This window comes from Opisthocomus hoazin, chromosome Z (genome assembly GCF_030867145.1).
Source record: "Opisthocomus hoazin isolate bOpiHoa1 chromosome Z, bOpiHoa1.hap1, whole genome shotgun sequence".
Lineage (NCBI taxonomy): Eukaryota > Metazoa > Chordata > Aves > Opisthocomiformes > Opisthocomidae > Opisthocomus > Opisthocomus hoazin.
In genome coordinates, this window is record NC_134454.1 from 88,215,115 (window position 1) to 88,236,695 (window position 21,581).

Consider the following 21,581-nt stretch of genomic DNA (forward strand, 5'->3'; position numbering starts at 1 on the left):
GACTGCTACAAGATAGAGGTAGGGAAACAGGGACAGAGAAGGACTGATAACCAGAAATTGGTTGTCTCTAAGAAGCATCCCTCCAGCTGAAACTGGTTCTGCGGTTTGGGGCTCGGCCACAGAACAGAAATTTTGAGCCAAAGGTAAAAAGCATCCAGCGAGGAAGACTACGAGCCTTTGCGAGGAGGACGACGAGCCTTCATCCAGAAGACCCTCACAGACGACACTGTGCAGGCACTAAAGAGGGACAGAGTATGATAATGAATCCTCAGAAATAATTATAATAATCCCGCCTACTCAGATAAATTTTGTAATAAGTAGGCGCAGGCTTTATGACTTGGTGCGCAAGTTAGGAGGAGCGATCCCCCTCGCACCCGGTGCCATAAGAAACGTACCTGCTTTATAACTCTCCCCGAGTTGTGGAGTTTGTTTCCGCACATCAGGATGGTTTGGGTCAGAAGGGGCTTTGTAGAGCGCCTGGTTCCAAGCCCCCCTTCCCCCTGGGAAGCCTCCAGTGGCCCCACGCCGCGCGGGAGAGGGGGGATCAGCACGGCCATCAGCACTGACGCAACTGGAGTTTTGCAAGTTTGGTTCTTCCTGTGAACAATCCCACTTCTAATCAAAAAAAGATCTTTCAACTGCTTCCCCTACCTAACTCCAATAATTTCACAACTCTAGAGACGAGTGAGTGCACCTTTAAAAAAAGCAGAGGGTTTTACTGTGTTTTCTCTCGCTGCCATTGACCCATCTCTCGTGTAAGCACACACACGAGGGCTGGCACTGCAGCCCCTCTTCTCCATCCGTTTGCAACGGCCTTCAAGGCCCTAAGATTCCACGCTCAATTGGTTTCCAATTCGCTCACAATATTTAAGCACCTCTGAAATGAAGTTGTAAGTTCCAAACCTTTCAAAGTCCTAGGGAAAAAGCTTTCAGACTGGTGGTATTTGTAAAGTACTTCCTAATTCTAAAATAGAAACATTTCCAGCAAGTAGAAGTAAATATTGAAAGGTGGATCTTTTACGTCCCCATTTTTGACCAGAAGTCACCATTTCTTCAAAAGTGTTTATTTCACAAATTTCTTTTTATCCACAGCTGAATATTACAGTGACTGTTACAAGCATTTTCCTATAAACAAAGGCGTAGTTTACAGATTTGTTCAAAACGGAAAAATATTTTATAAGCAGTAGTATTTCATCTATAGTGTTCACTCTTCTGTATCACCCAGCTTCTTTGAGAGCAGCTCTGCCTTCTGCTTGGTGAGGTAAGGAGGCTTCACAACCCCCCAAAAACCCCCAAACAAACAAAAAATAGACATCACACTGGAGCAGCACATTTTTTTTTAGAATTTTTCGTCTAATTTCAACTTAATTTGAAAGTTTCTGTCCACTGGCATTTACATTTTGAAATAAATGGTATATTCATTGGGGAATATCTTCTCTGGATTCTTTTACTTTCATCTGCATTCCTAGAACTTCATTTTTGGGGGGGAAATAAATCAATTTATGACTGTAATATATGTGGATCAATGAAGTTGGAAGAAAAAGGCTCATGGCAGTCCATGCAAATTCATTTTAATTAGTTTATATTTATATATGCAATGGCAAAATGCCAATTTTTCAGTTAAATCTGGCCTGAAAGAGTAAGTTTGCACAGCTTGGTTCATTTAATGCTGAAAAATCGAGAGAAACAACCTGTTTCTTGTGCATCTGTCACACGTATCTCGCAGGACTTCAGGGAGCGCTGTGATTTCGGGGTTTCAAAGCTGCAGTATCAGCAACGGCAGCCACTATGGGTGCGCAAACGCCGCAACGCCCACATTTTGTTAGCGTTTCACTCAAAGAAGTCCTTGAAGCTACAGCGGAAGAAGCTGCATGAGCAAAAAAAATGTTTATGGTGCATAAATTCAGCCTTGAGGTCTACCGCTCTTTTCTCCAGGCAACTACAACAGCTTTAGCAGCTGAAAGATAAGCAACCTCACCTATAAAGTGCCAATAAAAGAAGAAAACCAATAAAGCGAAGCGAGGTGTTGCTGGAAATGAAGCGTGTGCATCACTCGGGATGCTTTTCGTAGGTCAGACTGGCTTTTGAAGCGGTGCTTGCGTGGTGGCGGTGGTTTGTGTGATTTGGGTTGGGGGGGGTGTTCTTTTTTCTTATTATTTTTTATTATTTTTTCTTATTATTTGTTTGGTTTCAATTCCCAATAGTGCTTTTCTAAGATACACTGTACATGCAAAACTCAGTAACTCAGTATGGGTCAATATTGCGTCTATCCTAGGAACTTCAAAGTGGTTTTGCAGAGCTCCTCAGAGTCAGAATTTAAAAGCAGACTTAAAATCCACAGAAAACTTTTTTTTTAACGACAGAACAATAAAAATATTCCCACATTGTAACACTCGTTTCGGAGAAACGGCGGTTGAGAAGTCAGTTACCTTAGTAACAGCTAAAGGCACACAGTGGGAAAATGCTCAACTTCATAATCAATATTTAAAAATAAAGACAGAACTGGACAACAGCCAACTTTCTCAAAGCCATGCTTTGTGTTAGATTTGCTCTCTAAATAAAGAAGTGCCAATCTGAGGAAAGGCAGGCATGCTTGAACATAGCAATTGAACAAAATTAACATTTAAAAACAAAGTTTTAAAACTGCTAACAGAAAAAATAACATATATTAAAGATACGTCATACCGAGTCCTCCTCGAGATGGATGTTAATGGATAAACTACATCATCACGGATCAAGACATCAAATCCCAGGTCCCATCTACACGTACCAGGAGTTTTTAAGAAAGCCTCTTTGTTGTACGTATAAATTATGATCCTGAAAATGCCAGCGAAAGACCATTATCCCCATTTTGTAATTCTGATCAGCAACAAAATCGTTGCGGAAGAGGGTTCTGCGGCAACCTGTCATTTAGTCTAAATGCTAAGCATTAGTTCACCCAGTTTGTTGGGAGTTGTACTCTCAATAATTTACATCAGAGAGAGGTAGAGACCCAAAGAGCCCGAGAGGAAACCGCTGGCCTAAGATCAGCTCTCAGAAACAGCTCTATGTTCAAAACGCCTTACAGAAAGACCAAATTCTGCTTTATTTTTTCATTTTTAAACCATGACAACTACTGTGGTGTGGGAAAAAGGGATAAAGATACAATTAAAAAAAATTAAATTCAGAGCACTGCAAAAACGTTCATTTGCAAAACGTGAGAAGAGGCAGGTACAAATAAATAAGAATATTGTAGATGTGACAGCAGAGCGTGGGCTTGCTGGGCACAGGCAGCAAAACGGTGGCGTTCTCCTTGTGGTACCTGAAGGGGAGATGAAGGCACTACTGAGTAAACGCAGCAGATGCAAGTGCTCAAGGACTGTCGTTTGGAGGTAGTGCTGGTACCATACAAGCAACCAATTTTCTTCTGGAATTAGCTGGGTGATGGATAGGGGAAAAGCTAAACTCCTCCCTAGGGAATGGCCGTAAGCCTGTCCTTCCCTGGCGCCAGCCGCACTAAACCACCACCCATCTGAGACCAGGTATTCACCCACCGACACAGACCAATGTCATTCTTCACAGCACTCCACTTTTTCTTTAAAAATGTGCTTTTTGGATAGTAATATACATATATAGTACATACAGGCCTATTACAGTTTGTATATACATAGATTATATACACGATGGTCAAACCAAAACACACTCCTTACCTAAAAAGGTGACTCCAGCATGGCTGGATGTAGTGTTTCTCTGAGAGGCTTCACGTTCCAGTTAATCCCCTGAGCAGGCAGCTTACCTGGCCGTAACGTTGCTGTTCGCATCGGATTTACACCAACTCAAAGCAGTCAGCTGCAGCGAGGTTTTTTTCCCCCCCGAAAGCTCTTAATCATCGTGGAATTGCTGAGACTTCAGGAACTGCAAACGCAGGTGAGTGAAGGTCTGCTCAGACAAGACCGTTACGGAAGCGGAAAGGGCAAAAGGCTCACGGTGCCGGGGTAAGCGGGGCTTTCGCCGCTGCCAAACGCCCTGGCCGCGTTTTGGCACGTAGAGCTGCGGCAGAAGCATCGCCCCTCGGAACAGTCTGCGGACTGATCGCCATCAGGATCGTCACGCACCATCGGGACACCCCCCTTTTCTCTCTCTCAGCAAGGAGAAACGTGTCGTGGTAAGCGCTGAGAAAAGTCAGCGACTGCTTTTGTGAACAGCTGGCCCCTTTCCACGCCTGCCTCCTGAGGTCAGAGGGTTGGTTTGTTTGAATTTATGAGTTCAGTAAAAAAAAACACCAAAAACTAGCAGAATTTGAATTGATTGCAGTTATTTGTTTAAGGTTGTTGTAGACAAAGAGTTTGTGTTCACTCTTCAAAGAAATGGCTTATGTTACTAACACACTATCTGACATTTTTGTGTTTTCATTGCTTATCCATTCCCTTCTGTTTTAAACCTTTTTTTTTTTTTTTTTTTTTTTAGTATTCTTTATTTACCAAAGCCCTGTATTTGCACGACTGCTAAAATTGCAGATGGCTATTGAACTGGTTAGAATTCTTCCACTGACTGCTATGGCTAGGACTACCCCACCGAACATCAGTAGGACCAGAGAACCAAATATTAAACTGGGCTGCCTAAGCGTGTCCCACCTATGCGTGAGATCCCGACACAGGCCACGTCAGAGGTCCAAGAAGCTTGACAGCCACTGGATACAAGTTTTTGACTTCTAAAAGCACAGGGAAAGCCAACAGCAGGGATCGGGATGACGCTCACCTACACTAGAAGCAGGAGGCCTAAGGCAATCCCTTGTCTCGAGATTATTTCCCTAGGACAAAACCTTTGCAAGTCACTAATGTAAATTCGATAATGGAAGAAAAGCCAAACTGCCAATTTATCTGAATTCGCAATGCAGCAGATGCACTGGATGTAGTTAGGAGGAGCAACAGCATTTCTCAAACACAGACTCTGTGACAAATTCCACGTCAGCCAAAATCAGCAGCGTCCAAGCCCTTTACCCCACCCGACGTGATAAGTATGTACCTGCACCTTCTGCAATTCCCTTTCTCAACTCGCCGTCGTGACGCAAGAGGCAGAATTGCACGTCCTGTTATTAATATGTACAAACCCACCTGGCTATTACACAAAACACATGTCTTCAAGCAGCGTAAGTGTCTCAGATTTTGGTTTTAACTGCCATTTCTTCATAGACACCTATGAAGATCAAAGTAAGCTGTCATCCAGTCACCATTCTGTTTTCGTTAGTGGCTTTTGGAGATGATTATGGGCTTTGAGCTCTGTCAACATAAAATCAAGCGGTAAAAAGTAAATCTACACTTCAAGTATCCTTATTCTGAGCTGCAAATTACCAAAAAAAAAAATCACATTCAGATCAGTCCCTTTTTTACTATACAAGTTTGGCATCCCTTTATTACACTGCACTGGCTCTTCCATAAACCTGTTTGGTTCGTGTTTAAAGAGGTCCTTAAATTGCTTTTGTGATTTTTCTTTCTTTGCTGCAGGTCTCTGGGTAGCAGAGGTGGGCTTAATCATACTTTCTTCAGACTTTATTGAGAAACTCCAAGTTGAGAGAAGCAGGGATGTGAATCGAGTCCATGGTTATGGAGGATGGGTTGAACGGAAACAAAACTGGGAACATGTGCTTGAAGTCTAACAGCAGCTGCGGAGGGTCATTTCGCTCTTGCAAGTGCGTCTGTGAGGTGTGGAAGAACAAATTTAGTATCAGTTAAGGCCTTTTCTTTGCATTTGTCACGCTTAACGTTAAAGATTTGAGAATGTACACAATTTTAGAGATATTGCAAAACCCAGAACTGTTTCGTTCTCTATCGCAGCAGCCTTCCTCTGAGCAAATATTTACAGGAGCTTCTACACCGACTACAGGAAGCAGTGCTCCAAAGAACCTGGATACGTTTTCTACATGACCACAAGGCAAGACACAAGACTTGGAAACAACATGACCCCCTTGCACAGCAAAAGCAGCACCGCGTGATACCAGCGGATCGCTTTTCATTCAGCCGCTCAGCGATGGAGATGTGTTCTAAAAGTAGTTAAGCACATTTCTATCTTCATTTCCTGCCTCTCCTTGCGAGCATCAAGAGATGTTTGCCTTTCATTTATTTATGCTTCCTTTAGCTGCCAATTTCTGCCTTGTATCTCAGAAGTAACTCCATTTCACCGATCCTTCGCTGACTCCTACAGCCTTACTTCTGAGTCGTGCTGCTTACTGCTCTGTGTAATTAACAGCCTGGTTATCCCTGCAGCTGTATGTTGCAAGGGAGCGTCTGCACACACAGAGCACTAAATTCAGGGCAACGTGCAGCAGCACGCCTGTTACAAAATGCCCGAGTCTGTGCTGACGACATCTGTATTAAATCGTTACTACCCCCTCCACTTTACAGCCCTTTCCTTTACCTGTACGTCTCGGATGAAAGCAACTGTCACACGTTCTTCAAACTCATTCACAGGAGTGTAGAGATTAAGTATCTTTACAATCTGTTGAAAACAAAATAGGATGACAGACAGTCATCAGAAGCCAAACTCTGCCAGAATGCAAAGCACCACTAATGTTCTGTCCTGATGTGGCCGTAACAAGTCTCCCACGACACCACTGAGAAGCAGAAGTAGCTCAGGTATCATCCTGGTGTTCCTTTGCCTGGTAAGCATCTGTGGACCTCTGCAAGTCACTTCTTACGGCAACGTTTGTAAATTGGGAGTAGAAGTGAACAGTTATACAGGGACTTCAGCCGGCTGGCACATGGTGACGTGGGAAGGTTCAGAATAGGTGGCCACCTCCCAGTACTTCTGATGTCACCTCCACAACGCTTCTCCTGATGCTCCCTCACTCCTGCTTCTCCCCTGGCACCCCTCAGCTTTTCTCAAGAACCCACGTTCAAGATGGGGAGATGGAGACACAGGAGACAGGATCTCCAAGAACCACCAGAGATCAGCTCATACCTCTCCCTTCTCCCTTCCTACGACATTATCAAATAAAGGCCAGGCAATCCAGCAGCAAGGAACGTGAGTTTGTATCCTTCAGGAGGTGAGTCACAAAGTTGAAGGTTGGATCTAGACAGTAAGTGGGCAATTCTCAACCTCCTGCCCCAAACATGAGTCATTACCGGGCAGACGTAGCCAGGTTAGACCCTGGCAAAAGACAACAGGTGGGTTTAAAATCCCCAAGTGTCTGATTTATTCCATGAACTCCTCAGGGCTGGGTTTCATCTTTGAACATTTCTGCTGGAGCTCGAGCCCTGTCAGCAGCACTGTAAGAGAGGAGCTGCCGCGACAACCACCTCTGACAAGGGTCAACACCAAGTGTCAGTCCTGAAAAGGACAAGTTGTCCCCATGGTTGGAATGGCACGCCAAGCCTGGGCAGTAAAAAAAAAAAAATAAAAAAAAAAATACATATATATAAAAAACCCTCTGGTGTAAATCTGTGCCCTGCTCCCTACCTGCTGGGTCGTGAGCGATGTGCACAAGGAGCAGATGGCCTCAGCATCTTCCGAGGTTTTCTTTTTCAGCTGCAGAAGCTGTGCTGCCTGAATCAAGGGCTCCAAAGTTTGGGCCGCTCCGCTCTGCTGCAGATTCTTCCCACGCAGCCACTCCTCCAGCTGGCTTATGTTAAACCTGGGTAAGAGACCGAGGCAAGACGTGAGCCAAAAGCCAAGACATGATGTAGCATCTCTGAAATCCTCTGTGAGACTCAAGGTATGTTGCAGTGCTAGCATACGTGGCTTTCTTGATGCCTATTTCTGATACGCACGGCAAGAGACAACCAGAACAAAGCTTAATACTCCACAATTCAAAGCAAAATGTATACTCTGTATACCTCAGAAACAGATGAGCCATTTGACAGCTGAACAGCACTAGGGATGTGCTTTTCTACAGCATTCAGCTACGTTCAGGTTTCAAAAGTCAGTTACAATTAAGCTTTTGACAAGCTTTTAAATGCTAACAAAATCCCACAGGTACCCAAGCACCTTTGAAAAGATCTACACAAAAAAGTGCCTTTGCCTGTGCCCTCTCCCAGACTCAAGGGGAATGTGCAAAAGATCCACCGTGGGAAGGGGAGAGGGTAGCAAAAGGAAGGTTTAATCATCTACACCGAGAAGTAAGTTGATAGAATGACGCCAGGGCTGACAAATATTCGTGCCCCCTTTCTGGCAAGTTTGCAGCAGCTGTCCTTTCACCTTTCAATCCTTATTACAAGGATCTCCACGACAGCGATGAGGCACCCGGGCCCCTGCCCCCAGCCCGGCACACGCCCGTGCTGCCGCTTGCCTGCAGCCCACGAGAGGCCAGAGGCACCGCACACAGCAACAGGGGTTTTCCTTGGAGATCTGTTCGCAGAATCGGAGCCCTCGACACCGCAACACTTGTTGCGTTAAAACCAGCGGACGCAGCAGCGGGAAGGAACCATGGAGACTTCTCCATCCCAATGGGCAATCCATTCTCCATCACCTGGTGTAGTCTTCAGGCTGTGCAGCTTTCCCACTCAGATGTGGTGAGGCAAGACTGGGAGAAGCCCATCCCAGAGCTAATTACTGTGACATGCACTTAATTCACAAGCGGCACAGCAAACTGCATTGCACAGGCATTACACAAAGGGGGCTAGATTTAACTGCCACGGCACCGGTCTCCTGCTGAATCCAGTTGCTCCCCTTACTTACACCATTGCATTTTATTTTCCTATTTTCCACCACCTTATAAAATTAAGAAAATTTCCTTAAAGCAGGTGGAACCCCGTCCCAGGCCCGAGTCCCACCTGAGCTGCATGCCCGTGCTCCAGGAGCAGACATCCTTCCTCAGCAGGAGGTTGTTGAGGGCGACCGCGTTGATCATGTAGAAGAGCTGCTTGAAGACCTGCTGGATGATCTCTGGGTCCAGGCCCTGGTCACACATGATGCTGTGGAACGTGTTCAGCTGGCGAATGATCGCATCCAAGCTGTAGGAGCTGTCACCATCTGCCATGCTGGAGGAGCGATTCCTGTAGCCCATCGGTTTGACACCAGAAAGCCCCTGGATACTCTCATTTTCCAGCACCGCAGACACTGAAAAAGGGGGGAAAAAAAGAGCTAAAAAAGCCTGCATCCACCTGTTAGTCACTGGAGGTAAGAAACCTTCCTTCATGGGCAGTCATAAACATGCAGCAGTGTCAAAGTAGAGGCAACACAATGGACGCTGAGGAGCCTGAAAGGACGACAGATCCATGAATTTCTAGTTTATTGCAACAATATTAAGTAGCTGAAGCATACAGAATATCTGTCAGATCACACTTCTTTTTTTCCACTTGGCATTACTACAGAGAAATCACTCACCATGCTGCAGAACTGGTAACACCTCTGTTTGTCCTGTAATCAACTCTCCTTCTATACCCACCACAGAGTCTTAAATTCTGCAGTTACAGTGATTAATTGGCACAAAGGATTGGGAGAAATGAAGACAGATTAAAAGCAATGAAATTCTTACAGCCTGACTAATGGACAGAGGAACAGGACAACTTTCTGCAAGGAGCAGGAGGCACATGCAGCAATGGTAGGAGGTGATGCTGGTCGGATACAGCCAGAATTTGTGCAATGACGGTTCGAGGGCAAAGGGAAAGAGTCCTGGATACAGAAAAGTCCAGGCTGTGAGCTCAAGGAAAATACCAGCAGCTAGAAAATATAAAGCACTGAGAAGAGCCCCTTAATTAGCTGAGCAAGGAGGACGACAGATTTAGCTGAGGAGGTAACTCTTCTCATACCAACTCACTCTTGCAAAACAAGGTCTGTATTCGTCTCTTCTTTCTCTTCCCAATTCCCTCCTTTCTCGTAACGCGCATTTCCACCCATAACAAACTTAATCATGCACCTGAGCTGGAGGGGAATGCTGTTCCTACGGACCTGCTGGCACCACTTCTGTCACTACCTCCCCAGTGGAAAGGAAGGACGTATCTTCTATCACGGGGGAAAAAAAACCTGATCTCTACTAGTTTCTGTCATGAGGGAAAAGAAAAACTCCTCCAGGTCTGCCTCCCTAACTCCAGGTCACTGCTAACACGAGGACCTGCTCCAAAGCAAGGCTTTTTTTGTAACCTATGCCCCTCTGCCAACCGCAGGCTTTTCCTTGGGGGAGAAGTCATGCTAGCACTGTACAAAGGTCTGGAAAACACTCAGGAGTAGATAATTACAGAATAAAGAAAAAAAATCTTCCTAAAAGCTAACGTTCTGTGACCATACCAATCATGGGTTGGAGTACGCCCTCCGCTGTCTTAATGAGCTGCTGGTAGATCTGGATGGAGAGGTGGCTCAGCACCTGGCGGTACTCGGTCAGGTCAAAGTTCTTCAGGCAGTGCTCGTTCTGCTTGGGCGTGTTTTGTGTCATGAAACCCTGAACAGGAGCAGATTAGAACACCTGGTTTCATTATTCCACCTATTTATAGGCCAGTAAAATCACTGTTTTTTTAAAAAAAACCACTTTAGAGTACAATATATCTATATATGTTACTAAAGCACATTTTAACTCTATTCTAGAAAAGATCAAGACTCGTAAATCTTTGATTTACTCAGCCCTTTGTTCATAAATTCTTACTAGCGGCCTGCTTTTAGAAGAAAAGCATCATTAATAAGTTTTTCATTTTAGCTTTAGGAAGGAGCAACATTTATAGTAATTGCAATACATATATATATGTATGAGAACTAGAAAATGACATTTCAGTCCCTAAGAAACTTATTTTATTTATCCCTGCGAGTTGCAATTATTTACAGGAAATCAAACATTGTGACACTAAAATATTAGAAAACGAAAAAAAGATACAATAACCACACACTACATTTTTTACAACATTTTAAACTGCTCTGAAGTTCAGAAATCTCTCCAAGTTGTTGAATTTATCCCCTGCCTCTTGCTGAAGTGGCAAAAGATCTCTGATCCTCCAAATGGATGCTGTAGCGCTGAGTTCTGGGCTCAGACAGTAACGCCAGTTTTGCTGGCAGAAATATCTGTGATCTAACTTAATTTTGTAATTAACACCAACGCTTTAATCGCCTGTTCATATGATCTTCTCCATTTGGTGGCAAAATGAGAACCATGCGACTTTTCTTACTGTTTGCTGACTAGCAAAATGCAAACATACAACGTACAATTTGAGGTGGCTTCAGAATTTCTCATTTTTCCTACTGAAAAAGCATTGGGCTTTTTGCACTGCAAGCTTGCCTGGAGTTCAGGATTCTCTTCTAAACCTGTTTTCTTAAAAACAGGTTCGATGACAAACTAAAGATAACAGGATTTCAGAAACTGCTCAGAATGATTTTTTTCCCCTCTGTTTTTACGCACGCTTCTCAGATGAATTTGCAAACAGCTGGTTCATTTAACACAGTAAATCACGGCAAAGAAGGTGAAATTTCAGGGGTTTTTGTTGTTTTTTTGTTTTGTTTTGTTTTGTCTTTATCCTGCTGGTTTTCTGGGGAGGATTTTCTTTAAATGTAATGCTGTTATCCAGACAGAAGAGGGCAAACAGGAGCGTAACTACAAGTATTATCTACATTAGTTTCCTTTTTAATAGAAATCCTGGAAGTCTAGCACTGAGGTTTTACACACCAGTCATTACCTTGTGAATGCCCTGAACAGTTAATTTGCTTCCAGGAAAACTTTTTTATTTGTTCTTAAAGCTTGACTGCTCAATATGTCTCACACGAATCACGACTAAATGAGAAAGGGCATCATTTTGAAAGTTTTAATACCCAGCACATATGGCCATAAGGATGGCAGCGTGTAATCTACTGAGAGGACTGATGATCTGATTTCGTTGGAAGGGACCAGCTATAATAAAACTTATTTCAACTTACGAAATATTACTGAGGTGGCAAGAAATGAGAGGATTTCCTTCCCAAATCTTACGTTATGATTATGCATTTTTGCTCTCTCAAAGTATGGTTATTTTGAACTAGTTGAACAGAACAGGGAAAAAAAGAAATCAGTAGAAACATTGAGAATAAAATTGCAAGATTTGGAACAGCTCTCCTTTGCCTAAAAACCTTGGTTAAGGCAAAGCTGTGGGACCTACTAAAACCAGGGGAAGCGGAACAGCCTCCAAAACTGGAAACCCCCTGCTCAGGCAAATCAGAGTGCATGGTTGCCTATGAAATTAAAAAAATTCTATTGCATGTTGTGTTGTAAGGGTCCTGGTTTCAGCTCGCAAATGTCTTGTCTGGGTGCAACGCCCCATGAAACTCTGGTCTAGTTCAGACTGGATATAAGGAAGAAATTTTTTACACTGAAGGTGGTGAAACCCTGGCAGAGGTTGCCCAGAGAGGTGGTCGATGCCCCATCCCTGGAAACATTCCAGGCCACGTTGGACGGGGCTCTGAGCAACCTGATCCAGTTGAAGATGTCCCTGCTTATGGCAGGGGGGTTGGACTAGACGGCCTTCAAAGGTCCCTTCCCACCCAGACCATTCCATGATTCTATGATTCTAGGAGCTGCCTCGTGTTATATCCAAATAAACAAAGGAGGAGAGTCCGAGATGACCCCAAATCGTAGCCACAGGGAAGCCACCAGACCCAGGAGACCTGAAGACCCTTTCCGGAGGAATGCCAGGATACTCGAGATCAGCGACGAGTTTCTTACCGCGTCTCCGCTGTACTGCTTCAAACAGTGCAGGAGGCGACATGTATTCGCCAGCCAGAATGACGTCATCTGAAAATCATCGCTGTGTTTCTGGAGGAGCAGAATTAGAACATGTGAGACCCCCCTGCTTCGGTGAGGGATGCTGGCATAGCAAGACAAAGTGATTTTGAGTTTCCCCACGTAGATCAGGAAGCTCTCCCTCTGCACATGCACAGTATTAGCCATTTGTTCCCTGCAAACATTCTTTTTTTAATCTGTAAATGCAAACAACTGTATTGTTAAGACCATAATTCTCCTTGTTCTTCTGAAAAAGAAGCTGTAAGAGTGAGTGGGTTTGAAAATCACTATCAGAGCTGAGTATCATGCACTTTGACGTGATTATAGCCATCTTACCACACCTCAACCCCAAGACAAGAAAACAGACACCCACCTTCAGCACTTTCTTAATGCCGTTGATGGTGGAGGTGAGCAAGGAGTGCACTTTCTGGTCATCGTTGATGTAATCCGCGTGTCTGATGCACATGTAGAGGATGTAGGCGGGAAGGCAGGGAACAGTAGCAGACACTGCCTGGGGCTTGAGATCTATATGGATAGTTTTGGTGTTTTTTTATTAAAAATCCTCTTAAAATTCACCAACTGCCAGGTGAAGCAGGGAACACCACACCTAGAAATGTACCCAGGCAAACCCCTCTCTCCCCCCAGCCCTGGGGAAGATGAGATTTCAGCTCCGCAACTTGCATTCCTCTTGGCAGTGCCGACACAGAACCAGAGGTCTGGCTGCCAGACAGACGGACCTGCTGGAGCCGGCCAAAGCAGAAGAGCCACGGTCCCAGGGCTCAGGAGGGCAGCACAGTCTGCACTGAACTTTGTGACACTGTGACACTACTCTCTAGGGATGCACAGGTGGCACTAGATCATCTTCACCATGTAAAAACCTATCCAAGCAGCACACAAATAACCTTAGAAAAGCTCCCTGAAGCTTTCAGGAAAACTTCCCACAGGCTATAAAACCCCCCTCTGAACTCAGGAGTCAGTTAAATCACTCTGTCCCTCAAGATACTGAATCCTAATGGTAGCTGGGGGAATTTGCAGCCTCTAAAGGAAGAGCCTGTCTGATTAGGGGAACTTCAAAGACCACAGCAATGGGCTAGCACCGCTCTTTGAACACTTTTTAGATCCCCACTAGACTCTGCTATGGTTAGAGAGTGATGGTAAATACTAACACTTAGCCAGGGAAGCAGGACTTGCTCTAACAGCATTGAACGAGGGGATGCTGGAAGCAATTCTGATCAGACCTTCAAGTGTAAAAGAGCTCACATGTTTATTACCCGTTATCTGTTCTTATCTCATAAACCAAACTACCTTTGTTCTATCGCCGCACAAAACCCCCGGGGTTTACCCCTTCCTATTCCCCCTCCCCATCTATTACCACAGTGTATCAAGCTCTTCAAGTTACTGCCTGCTCTAAAACCAGCAGCCTCCTTTTTGCATTTTCCATTTTCCTCTGTCCCTAAGGATTATATCTACGCTGGTCTATCTGCTTAGTGCTGCGCTGCTTTACCTATGAGAACTGCTGTCACCATAAACATACTGCCCCAGGAGGGATCAACTGGAGAAGATGTATTTGCCTATCTCGAGATCTCCCAGGCAAGAGAAGCAGCCACACACTAACAGAGCAAGTTCCTCACCTGTAATGAGGTTTCGTATGAGGAGGGGCTCATCTTCTTTATAATATTCCAACATGCCCTGAAAATCTTTCTCCTTCCTCTGGACAGCAACCTGCATGTTACGCTCGTGCCACCTCCTCTCCGCCGGTACCACGGCTTGGGGTGCTGGGAAGAGAAAAGAGCATGAAGGGTGGTACCTGGAGACCAAGAACTAGTCATGTCCTCCACTGGCTTTAGAGCAGATATCAGGTCCAAAAGTTATATATCAAGCTTCCAATAATGTCATCACCTCTGACAGATTTATAAAAATATAAAGAGCCAGCTGCTGAATTACCGCTCAGCGGTAGTTCTCACCCTGAATGAAAGAAAGAGTGCAAAATTTGGACCTACAGAGGAAAAGATGAAGTAATTTTTTATTTTCCAATGTACCACAGGCTAGAAGGCAGTAACCCTACGGGAATGTTTTTACTGTATTATTTTCACAGAGGAGGGGGGAAAATGGCCACATAATAAGAAAATACCTAAGCATCACATCTTCTGGCTGGCTGTAAAGCTGAAGAACCATGGTGGCACACCATTGAGCGCTGTGCTTCCATACAAGTTTGATAAAAGAGGAGAGACCAGCCTGCAAGTGCTGCAGTAAAGAGCAGCCTGCTGCATGCAGATGACACTGACAGAGACCAGCTGCGCTAGCCGTGGAAACCCTCCAGTTATTCAGCCTAATTTCACTTCATGCCTAGTTTTCAAAAATGAGCTCATGAGAAGAAGGTTATGTGATTAATCACAGCATCTCCAGAGAATGGGAAGCTGCTTCTATGCAACACAGATGCCCCACTTGAGGTGTTTTCTGATCAAGCAGAATACACATAAATATTTTAAGCCTAAGTGCTTTTAATCCCCCCCCAAAAATTGCCAGATCGGAGCAGCTGCCTGCTAGCCACTGGTGTCCTCTCCATATCTCTGCTTGGGTCAGAGAACTGACAGCAAGGAAAGCAAAATGGGTTTCTTAAATACCCTCTGGACCCTGGTACACCACACGTCAGACCGACACCTCCAGCAAGAACTTGCCCTCCAGCCCTTCGTGGACACTCTTCCAAGTTTACCAAGTCCAACCATATTAACAAGCTAAAGCTACACCAGAGCAGCTGCACTTGCTCAAAGGCTCCTAAGCATGACCCTGGAACTTCATGTGGACTTTTGTCTCCCTGCGGTCACGCCAACGATGAGCTCAGCACTAGTTCAGCGTGCCAGAACGAGCAAAGTCTTACTTTAATAGAAGGAAACAGAGAAAAACCTGCAGCTCTCCAGGGCTGGCCAAAGAAGCAAAACCAGCGTGCTGCTCCCCCACCCCGATTCTCTACCAACAGCCAACTCACCTTCAAAATCTTGGACCTTCTTCATGTAAATCTTCAGCTGCTTCTTTAACTTCTTTTCATTCTTTTCCAACTTCTCTAGTAATTCTTTGAGATCCTGAAAAACAGACGATGCATTGGATTGAAAATAAAAATAAGCCCAAGAACAACTCATTTGGGATGAGTCTGAGGCTGGAGTTGCTGGGCAGCCTGGTCTATGCACCACTACTGCATGGTGTGAGCATCCTGGTAGAAGAGGAGCTATGTTACTTCCACCCAAAGCATTTTTACTCCTGGCCGATAATCGTATTTAAACAGTTCCAACGCTATTTAGATACTAGAGTTGATGGGCACAGCAAGCAGCCCTCACCTGAACTGCAGAGGGGCCAATGCTCACTCCAGACCTCACACTTAGATAGAGGAGGCGAGAAAGGGAAAATTTACGATCAGTCAGGGTTACTTTTCAGAGTGATAACTGCCCCCCCCCCCCCCCCGATAAATGCAAGTAAAAAGAAAGGACTGTGTTGTCATTGTGCATAATGAAAGAGAACAGCGGTCCTCAGCAACTTCAGCAATTTTGTTTGGCAGGCAGTGCCACAAAGCAGGCAGGCTTATAAAAAAACAGAAATAAAAAATAAAGTACCTAGGAAGTCAACAGGATCCATACAGCCACTGAACAGCAGCTCAAGGCCAAGCACCAACGCTACCAAAGGCACCAGTGGGAGATGCTGAAGGATGCTGCAGAGTTTACGAGGGGTAGGAGAGATCCCAGTGCCTTCCCCTCCCCTTCGCCTTTCCCATCTCCTTTCTCTCAATTTCTTTCTTTTCCCCTCTTCCTTAGGCTGTGCTTTCACTACAGCCTCTTACCAGATTTTCATTGGTGAGACGTGTAATTTCTTGCTGAAGTCCAAACTCCACCTGGGCCTCCGGAGACAGCTGCAGGGTCTGCAGGAAAGCCTGCTGCTGTTCCTCCATCTCCTCTTTCATCACATCCACCTGGTTTTTCAGGGCCTCTACCTCTTCCTCATGCTCTCTTCTCTGATCCTGGAGCTGTGCTTCCAGCAACCTGAGAAAAGAACCACGTCCATCAACCTGTGATTTCAGCATCGCAGCAGTAACCACTGTTTGAGTTCAGATCCTTCAAAATCAGCCAACTTGGGATATGTTCTTGGGCAACCTCCCTATAAAACTGACACGCACAAAGGGCTGCTACAGCTATTACTGCCTCATTAGCCTGTCATTTGCTATACTGCAGAGTAAATACTTCTGAAATTTGAGATACAAGATCAAAAGTCTTGGGGTTTTTGTACATAAAGGGGGGAGAGAAATCCAAGAGCTCCCTTTTTTCTGCAACCATATCACAAATTTGGGTTCCTTTAGTGTTCCCACTAGCAAAAAGCAAATGCACATCAAGAAAGCAACACAGATCAACACCTGCGGGTTTTTCAAAAGCTCAGCTTGCAGGGCATTTCTTCTTGTGTTCACCCCGTTCCAAACATCGGTTCTTGCTCTTGAAAACCGAACTGTGTATCTTGCAGTGGCTCCGCTCGGCTGGACTGCCACAAGCTTTGTTTGCTATGCTGGGAGCTTCAAGACAGAAGCCGAAACCCTTCATTCCTTCTAGCTGGTTGTAGAGCTGCTGTTTATCTTCGCGTAAAAAGAAGTACATTCACGTATATCTCAATTTTCATTCCTAAACTACCTGCAGAAAACTATGCACCAGGCAACTTTCTGTCCTCTTGAGCAGTTCCTGCTTTCACTGTTGCTGCCAACTTCACCAGGACTCTTCAGCAGGGGAAAAAAAGGCTTGTTTCCTTGTACTCCATCCCATGCAAATACTAATGCCATGACACATAGCTGACAAGTCACCAAAACCAGCCCTTCTCCCAGTTTTAGGTGGATACTCAACTTTTTCTCTAATAATTTGTCCTGCAGCTCTCTCCTATCCACCTTTCTCTACACCAGGTCTCCCTCCAGCCCTGCCCTGAGCACAAGGACAACCCCGGGAGGGGAAATGCCAAACTAAAGGGTAAGACATCTATTTAGTGCACTATCCAGCCATTTGCTAAACCAGAATGCCTTCTGAATCCAGTGGAAGAATGATGTATCACCGAGATGATAACTGTCTGCACCCATGCTGATGGGGCTGCTGGCAAACCTGGGAGTGACACAGTAATTGATCTTTTTAAGGGTATCCCCTACACTCTGCTAAACGCAAATCTCCTCGGTAGACACCAGCTCTTTCAAGAAGACCAAAATAAATGACTTGTCAAGGGAGGTGATTCTGCCCCTTTACTCCGCTCTCCTGAGACCCCACCTGGAGTCCTGCGTCCAGCTCTGGAGCCCTCCGAACACAAGAAGGACATGGATGTGTTGGAGCGGGGCCAGAGGAGGCCATGAAGATGATCCGAGGACTGGAGCACCTCTCCTACGAGGACAGGCTGAGGGAGTTGGGGCTGTTCAGCTTGGAGAAGAGAAGGCTCCGGGGTGACCTTAGAGCAGCTGCCAGTGCCTGAAGGGGCCGACACGAAGGATGGAGAGGGGCTTTTCACAAGTGTGTGTAGTGATAGGACAAGGGGGAATGGCTCTACACTGAAAGAGGGCAGATTTAGATTAGATATTAGGAAGAAATTCTTGCCCATGAGGGTGGTGAGGCCCTGGCCCAGGTTGCCCAGAGAAGCTGTGCCTGCCCCCTCCCTGGCAGGGTTCAAGGCCAGGTTGGATGGAGCTCTGAGCACCCTGGTGTGGTGGAAGATGTCCCTGCTGATGGCAGGGTGGTTGGGACCAGATGATCTTTCAGGTCCCTTCCAACCCAAACCATTCTATGATTCTGTGACTCCAGAAGGGATGAGGACTCTGAGCAAGGTGCATCGAGACAGAAACTGCAAAGTATTAGTTCCAGACTACACAGGGCGACGGTGGCAAAGAGGAGGAAGCACCCAGATGGACAGCCAAACCCGTGTCCTCGCTGTAGCTCCTGGACGTGCTCTCCTTGGGCAGAGCTACAGACAGTCACACACATGGCTCAGGGGCTTCGGCTCCTCTAGTATCAGATTCAAATGGCAAGCCTCAAAGGTGAGGAAGGCTCCGGTGTTGGTAGCTCAGCATTTACCCAGGACACGCACAGACACGGAGCTGTGCCGGTGCGGAAAAAAGCTACAACTCATTTGGGTCCGCTGGGAAATTCATGGAGATTCACGCCTGCGAACTGTTTCTCTGCAGGAACAATTAAGCATGGGGTGGGTTTTTTGGTTGTTTCATTTTTATTTTTTTTTTGTAAAGGATTCTATCAAAGAACACATGCTTTCAATGGAAGATTTCTGGATGAAAAGTATTAATCATTCTCCAGTTCGTGGGTGGTTGTTGTTGTTTTTAGAAGATCTAAACAACCCAATCTCTGCTCCCATTTTCCAGCAAAAGATAGAAGAGGATATTTTCCAGCTACAGAGACATGGGTAATAATGCACCCAGCCTCATAATCATGTTGTCAGGAGTTATGTTCTTAATAGGCTTGGAAAATACAGGCCCACCATGAAATAAGCATTTAGTACATAATTTTCATTTTTATTTCTTTGTGTGGGTTTGGATTAACCGTGAGCCACCCTCAGAAAGAGACACTTCTCCTACAAACTTGGGTTCCTACATTGCTTTGAAAACCAAAGCAATCCTCCCTGGTGTTTCTCCTGTTATCGTCTGGTTTTACTCTGATCCCTCTAGATGTGACCACTTTAGACTACTTTATACAAAAGTTTATTCTAACTTTTCCTCTGTATAGTGTCCTTAATTGGCTCATTTCATATCTTCCTCATAACCACCCTGCAGGAGAGCACAGACTGATTAACACTTCATTATCAGCTCTTCCAAGCACCAGGTTGAACCAGGAGAAGAATCCTGGAGTCCTTCTGCCTTGCTTTAATTTCCATCTGTGTTTCTAAACGATCACTAGCTTGGAGATAAGAGATCACTACAGAATCATCGGCATCCGCAGGAGATACGGAGGCAGCAGGTCGTGTCCCGTGTGTCCCTGCTGGGATATCTGCCCACCACAGCAGGACAGCTGCAGAAGGATGGCACTGGGTCCACCACATACCTTCCTCCTTATGTAGACAACGCATGGATGGGAGCGTACAACCCCTGGGGAGCATGCAAAGCAGACAGCACGGCAATACAAGCAACAACGACTCCACTGCTGATGTGCCAAGGAGGGGAGAAAACACTTTGGGGAGGTTCTGTATCTCAGCACCTTTTGGGAAAAAACATCTAAAATGCGTTTTTAGGGCCTCCTGGAGATTGTAGCTTCCCAAAGCCTTTATCGCACAATTTCTCATTAACGTAACATAATTCTCACTGAATCACAGCTCAGGCATTAGTGATAACGGCCAGCATCAGCAATGCCCAGTTAGAATCACAGCTACTCCTCTGAAAATTAGAGGAGGGTCTCAGTTCCTCCAGTTGGATATCCCACCTCCAGCTGCTCCCATGGAGGACAACAGGTCCTACAGACAACAACAGCAGAAGAAAAGAAAGAAATAAAAGGGCAAGCAAAAAAGGGAGAGAGGAGAGGAAGGGTGGGGAAGAAAGAAAGTGTTTGACCTGGCAACTTGCTTTAAGCCTTGATAAGCCAAGCCGAGCTCTCCATCTTCATTGAGATACCCCCAGTCCTCAGTCTTGCTAGAAATAAAGGACAGAAAAAGGAAACAGGAGGACAGAGAAAGACAAAAGGTCAATTGCAATAGAAGGGGAAAAGGTGAAGACCTCTTATTAATTATTTTTTCTTCTTTTTAAAGCACACTTTCATGACATTGTATCTCCTTTTCCACCATGGTAAATGAGAACCGTGCCCTGGTCGTGCCCTGTACGACACCCTTGGCTGGTGGAGTTTCTCCTCCCTCCCCAGCCATGAAACATGTCGCCGTTCCTCCCCGACCCACCGCAGCCGATATAGCAACCTAAAATTGTCCAGGTCAGGAGGGACCACTGGAGATCACCCAACCCAACCTCCCGGCAGGTTATCATCATTCCCGAGATGTAAAGCCCAGCTCCTGGAAGTCAGAGCCTGAGTTGTTTCTGTTTCCCATCTGATTGCAAGGAAAAGCTGGCAAGCCCATATCACACCAGCTAGCCGAAATCCTCCTCAAAACCCTATGCTTAAACATCAGGGAGGAGAAACAAGGACCAAGAGGGATAAATGAGGGACCCAAAGTCAGCACGAGGGATAAGGAAGCGGTGCCCGAACACAGATAAGGATCACTGTGCTTTTCATTTTACCCTAGCAGCTCCCAACAGGCTTCCTTGCTTCCCACCTCAAAAAATAAACTATTTGTGAGCTGGAACAGCCCACACGCCCTTCCAACCCACACTGCAAACATAACCCAACCCCATATTTTATTGCATACTGAAAGCTTGGAACACCTCACTCATCTTCCAGACCTTCTGCCCTCCAGCACATCTCCCTAATAAGACATTTTGAAGACAAGTTTCTCCACTTCCTCCCTTCTGCAACAACTTCTACTGGTCTAAAATACATTCTCCTCCTTTTACTTCAGTCGAGGGTCTCCTCAATCATCGATTCAAACACATCAGTCTTTCCTCAGAGCAATCTGGGGTCCAAACACCCCTTGGATTCCAATCTCCTCCGTACCCATCCAGGCAGAAAAATGCCCAGAAAAGTCTCATCTCATTTTAATACTACGAGTTGCCTACTAACAGGTAGGGTTTGGGTTTGTTTTTTTTTAAGTTATAAAAGGCAGGAAACTAATTTATCTTCTTTAATGAGGTGTTGAACACATTACAAATGAGTGAAGGGAGCTGGTCAACTTGACCAGAAACACTTGCTGCAGTGAGATTTTACTTTGCTTCGACATGAGTTTCAAAATAATTTTTCTTTTTGGAATTAACAATAAAAAATAAACAAACAGAAAAATCACTTAATATATCATTAAGCTTTTGGACAAAAAAAAAGAATGGAGCCAA

The 21,581-nt window shown here is 45.2% G+C and overlaps 1 protein-coding gene across 2 annotated transcripts in view; it reads right to left on the bottom strand.

Moving 5' to 3' along the window:
• Window positions 1-1,011: 1,011 nt before the first annotated feature.
• Window positions 1,012-21,581, bottom strand: part of LOC142358911 (unconventional myosin-Vb-like) — a 165,594-nt gene continuing 145,024 nt past the window's right edge. Inside the window, exons 30-40 of one of the 2 annotated variants that reach the window (XM_075411544.1) lie at window positions 20,202-20,279; window positions 16,476-16,674; window positions 15,633-15,726; window positions 14,278-14,421; window positions 13,020-13,171; window positions 12,590-12,679; window positions 10,201-10,351; window positions 8,748-9,033; window positions 7,435-7,609; window positions 6,394-6,474; window positions 1,012-5,674 (exon numbers count right to left, since the gene is read on the bottom strand). In XM_075411544.1, coding sequence (XP_075267659.1) covers window positions 5,522-5,674; window positions 6,394-6,474; window positions 7,435-7,609; window positions 8,748-9,033; window positions 10,201-10,351; window positions 12,590-12,679; window positions 13,020-13,171; window positions 14,278-14,421; window positions 15,633-15,726; window positions 16,476-16,674; window positions 20,202-20,279 — 1,603 coding nt within the window. In that variant the 3' untranslated portion in view covers window positions 1,012-5,521. The remainder of the gene's footprint in view (window positions 5,675-6,393; window positions 6,475-7,434; window positions 7,610-8,747; window positions 9,034-10,200; window positions 10,352-12,589; window positions 12,680-13,019; window positions 13,172-14,277; window positions 14,422-15,632; window positions 15,727-16,475; window positions 16,675-20,201; window positions 20,280-21,581) is intronic. The other variant, XM_075411545.1, reaches the window with a different exon arrangement.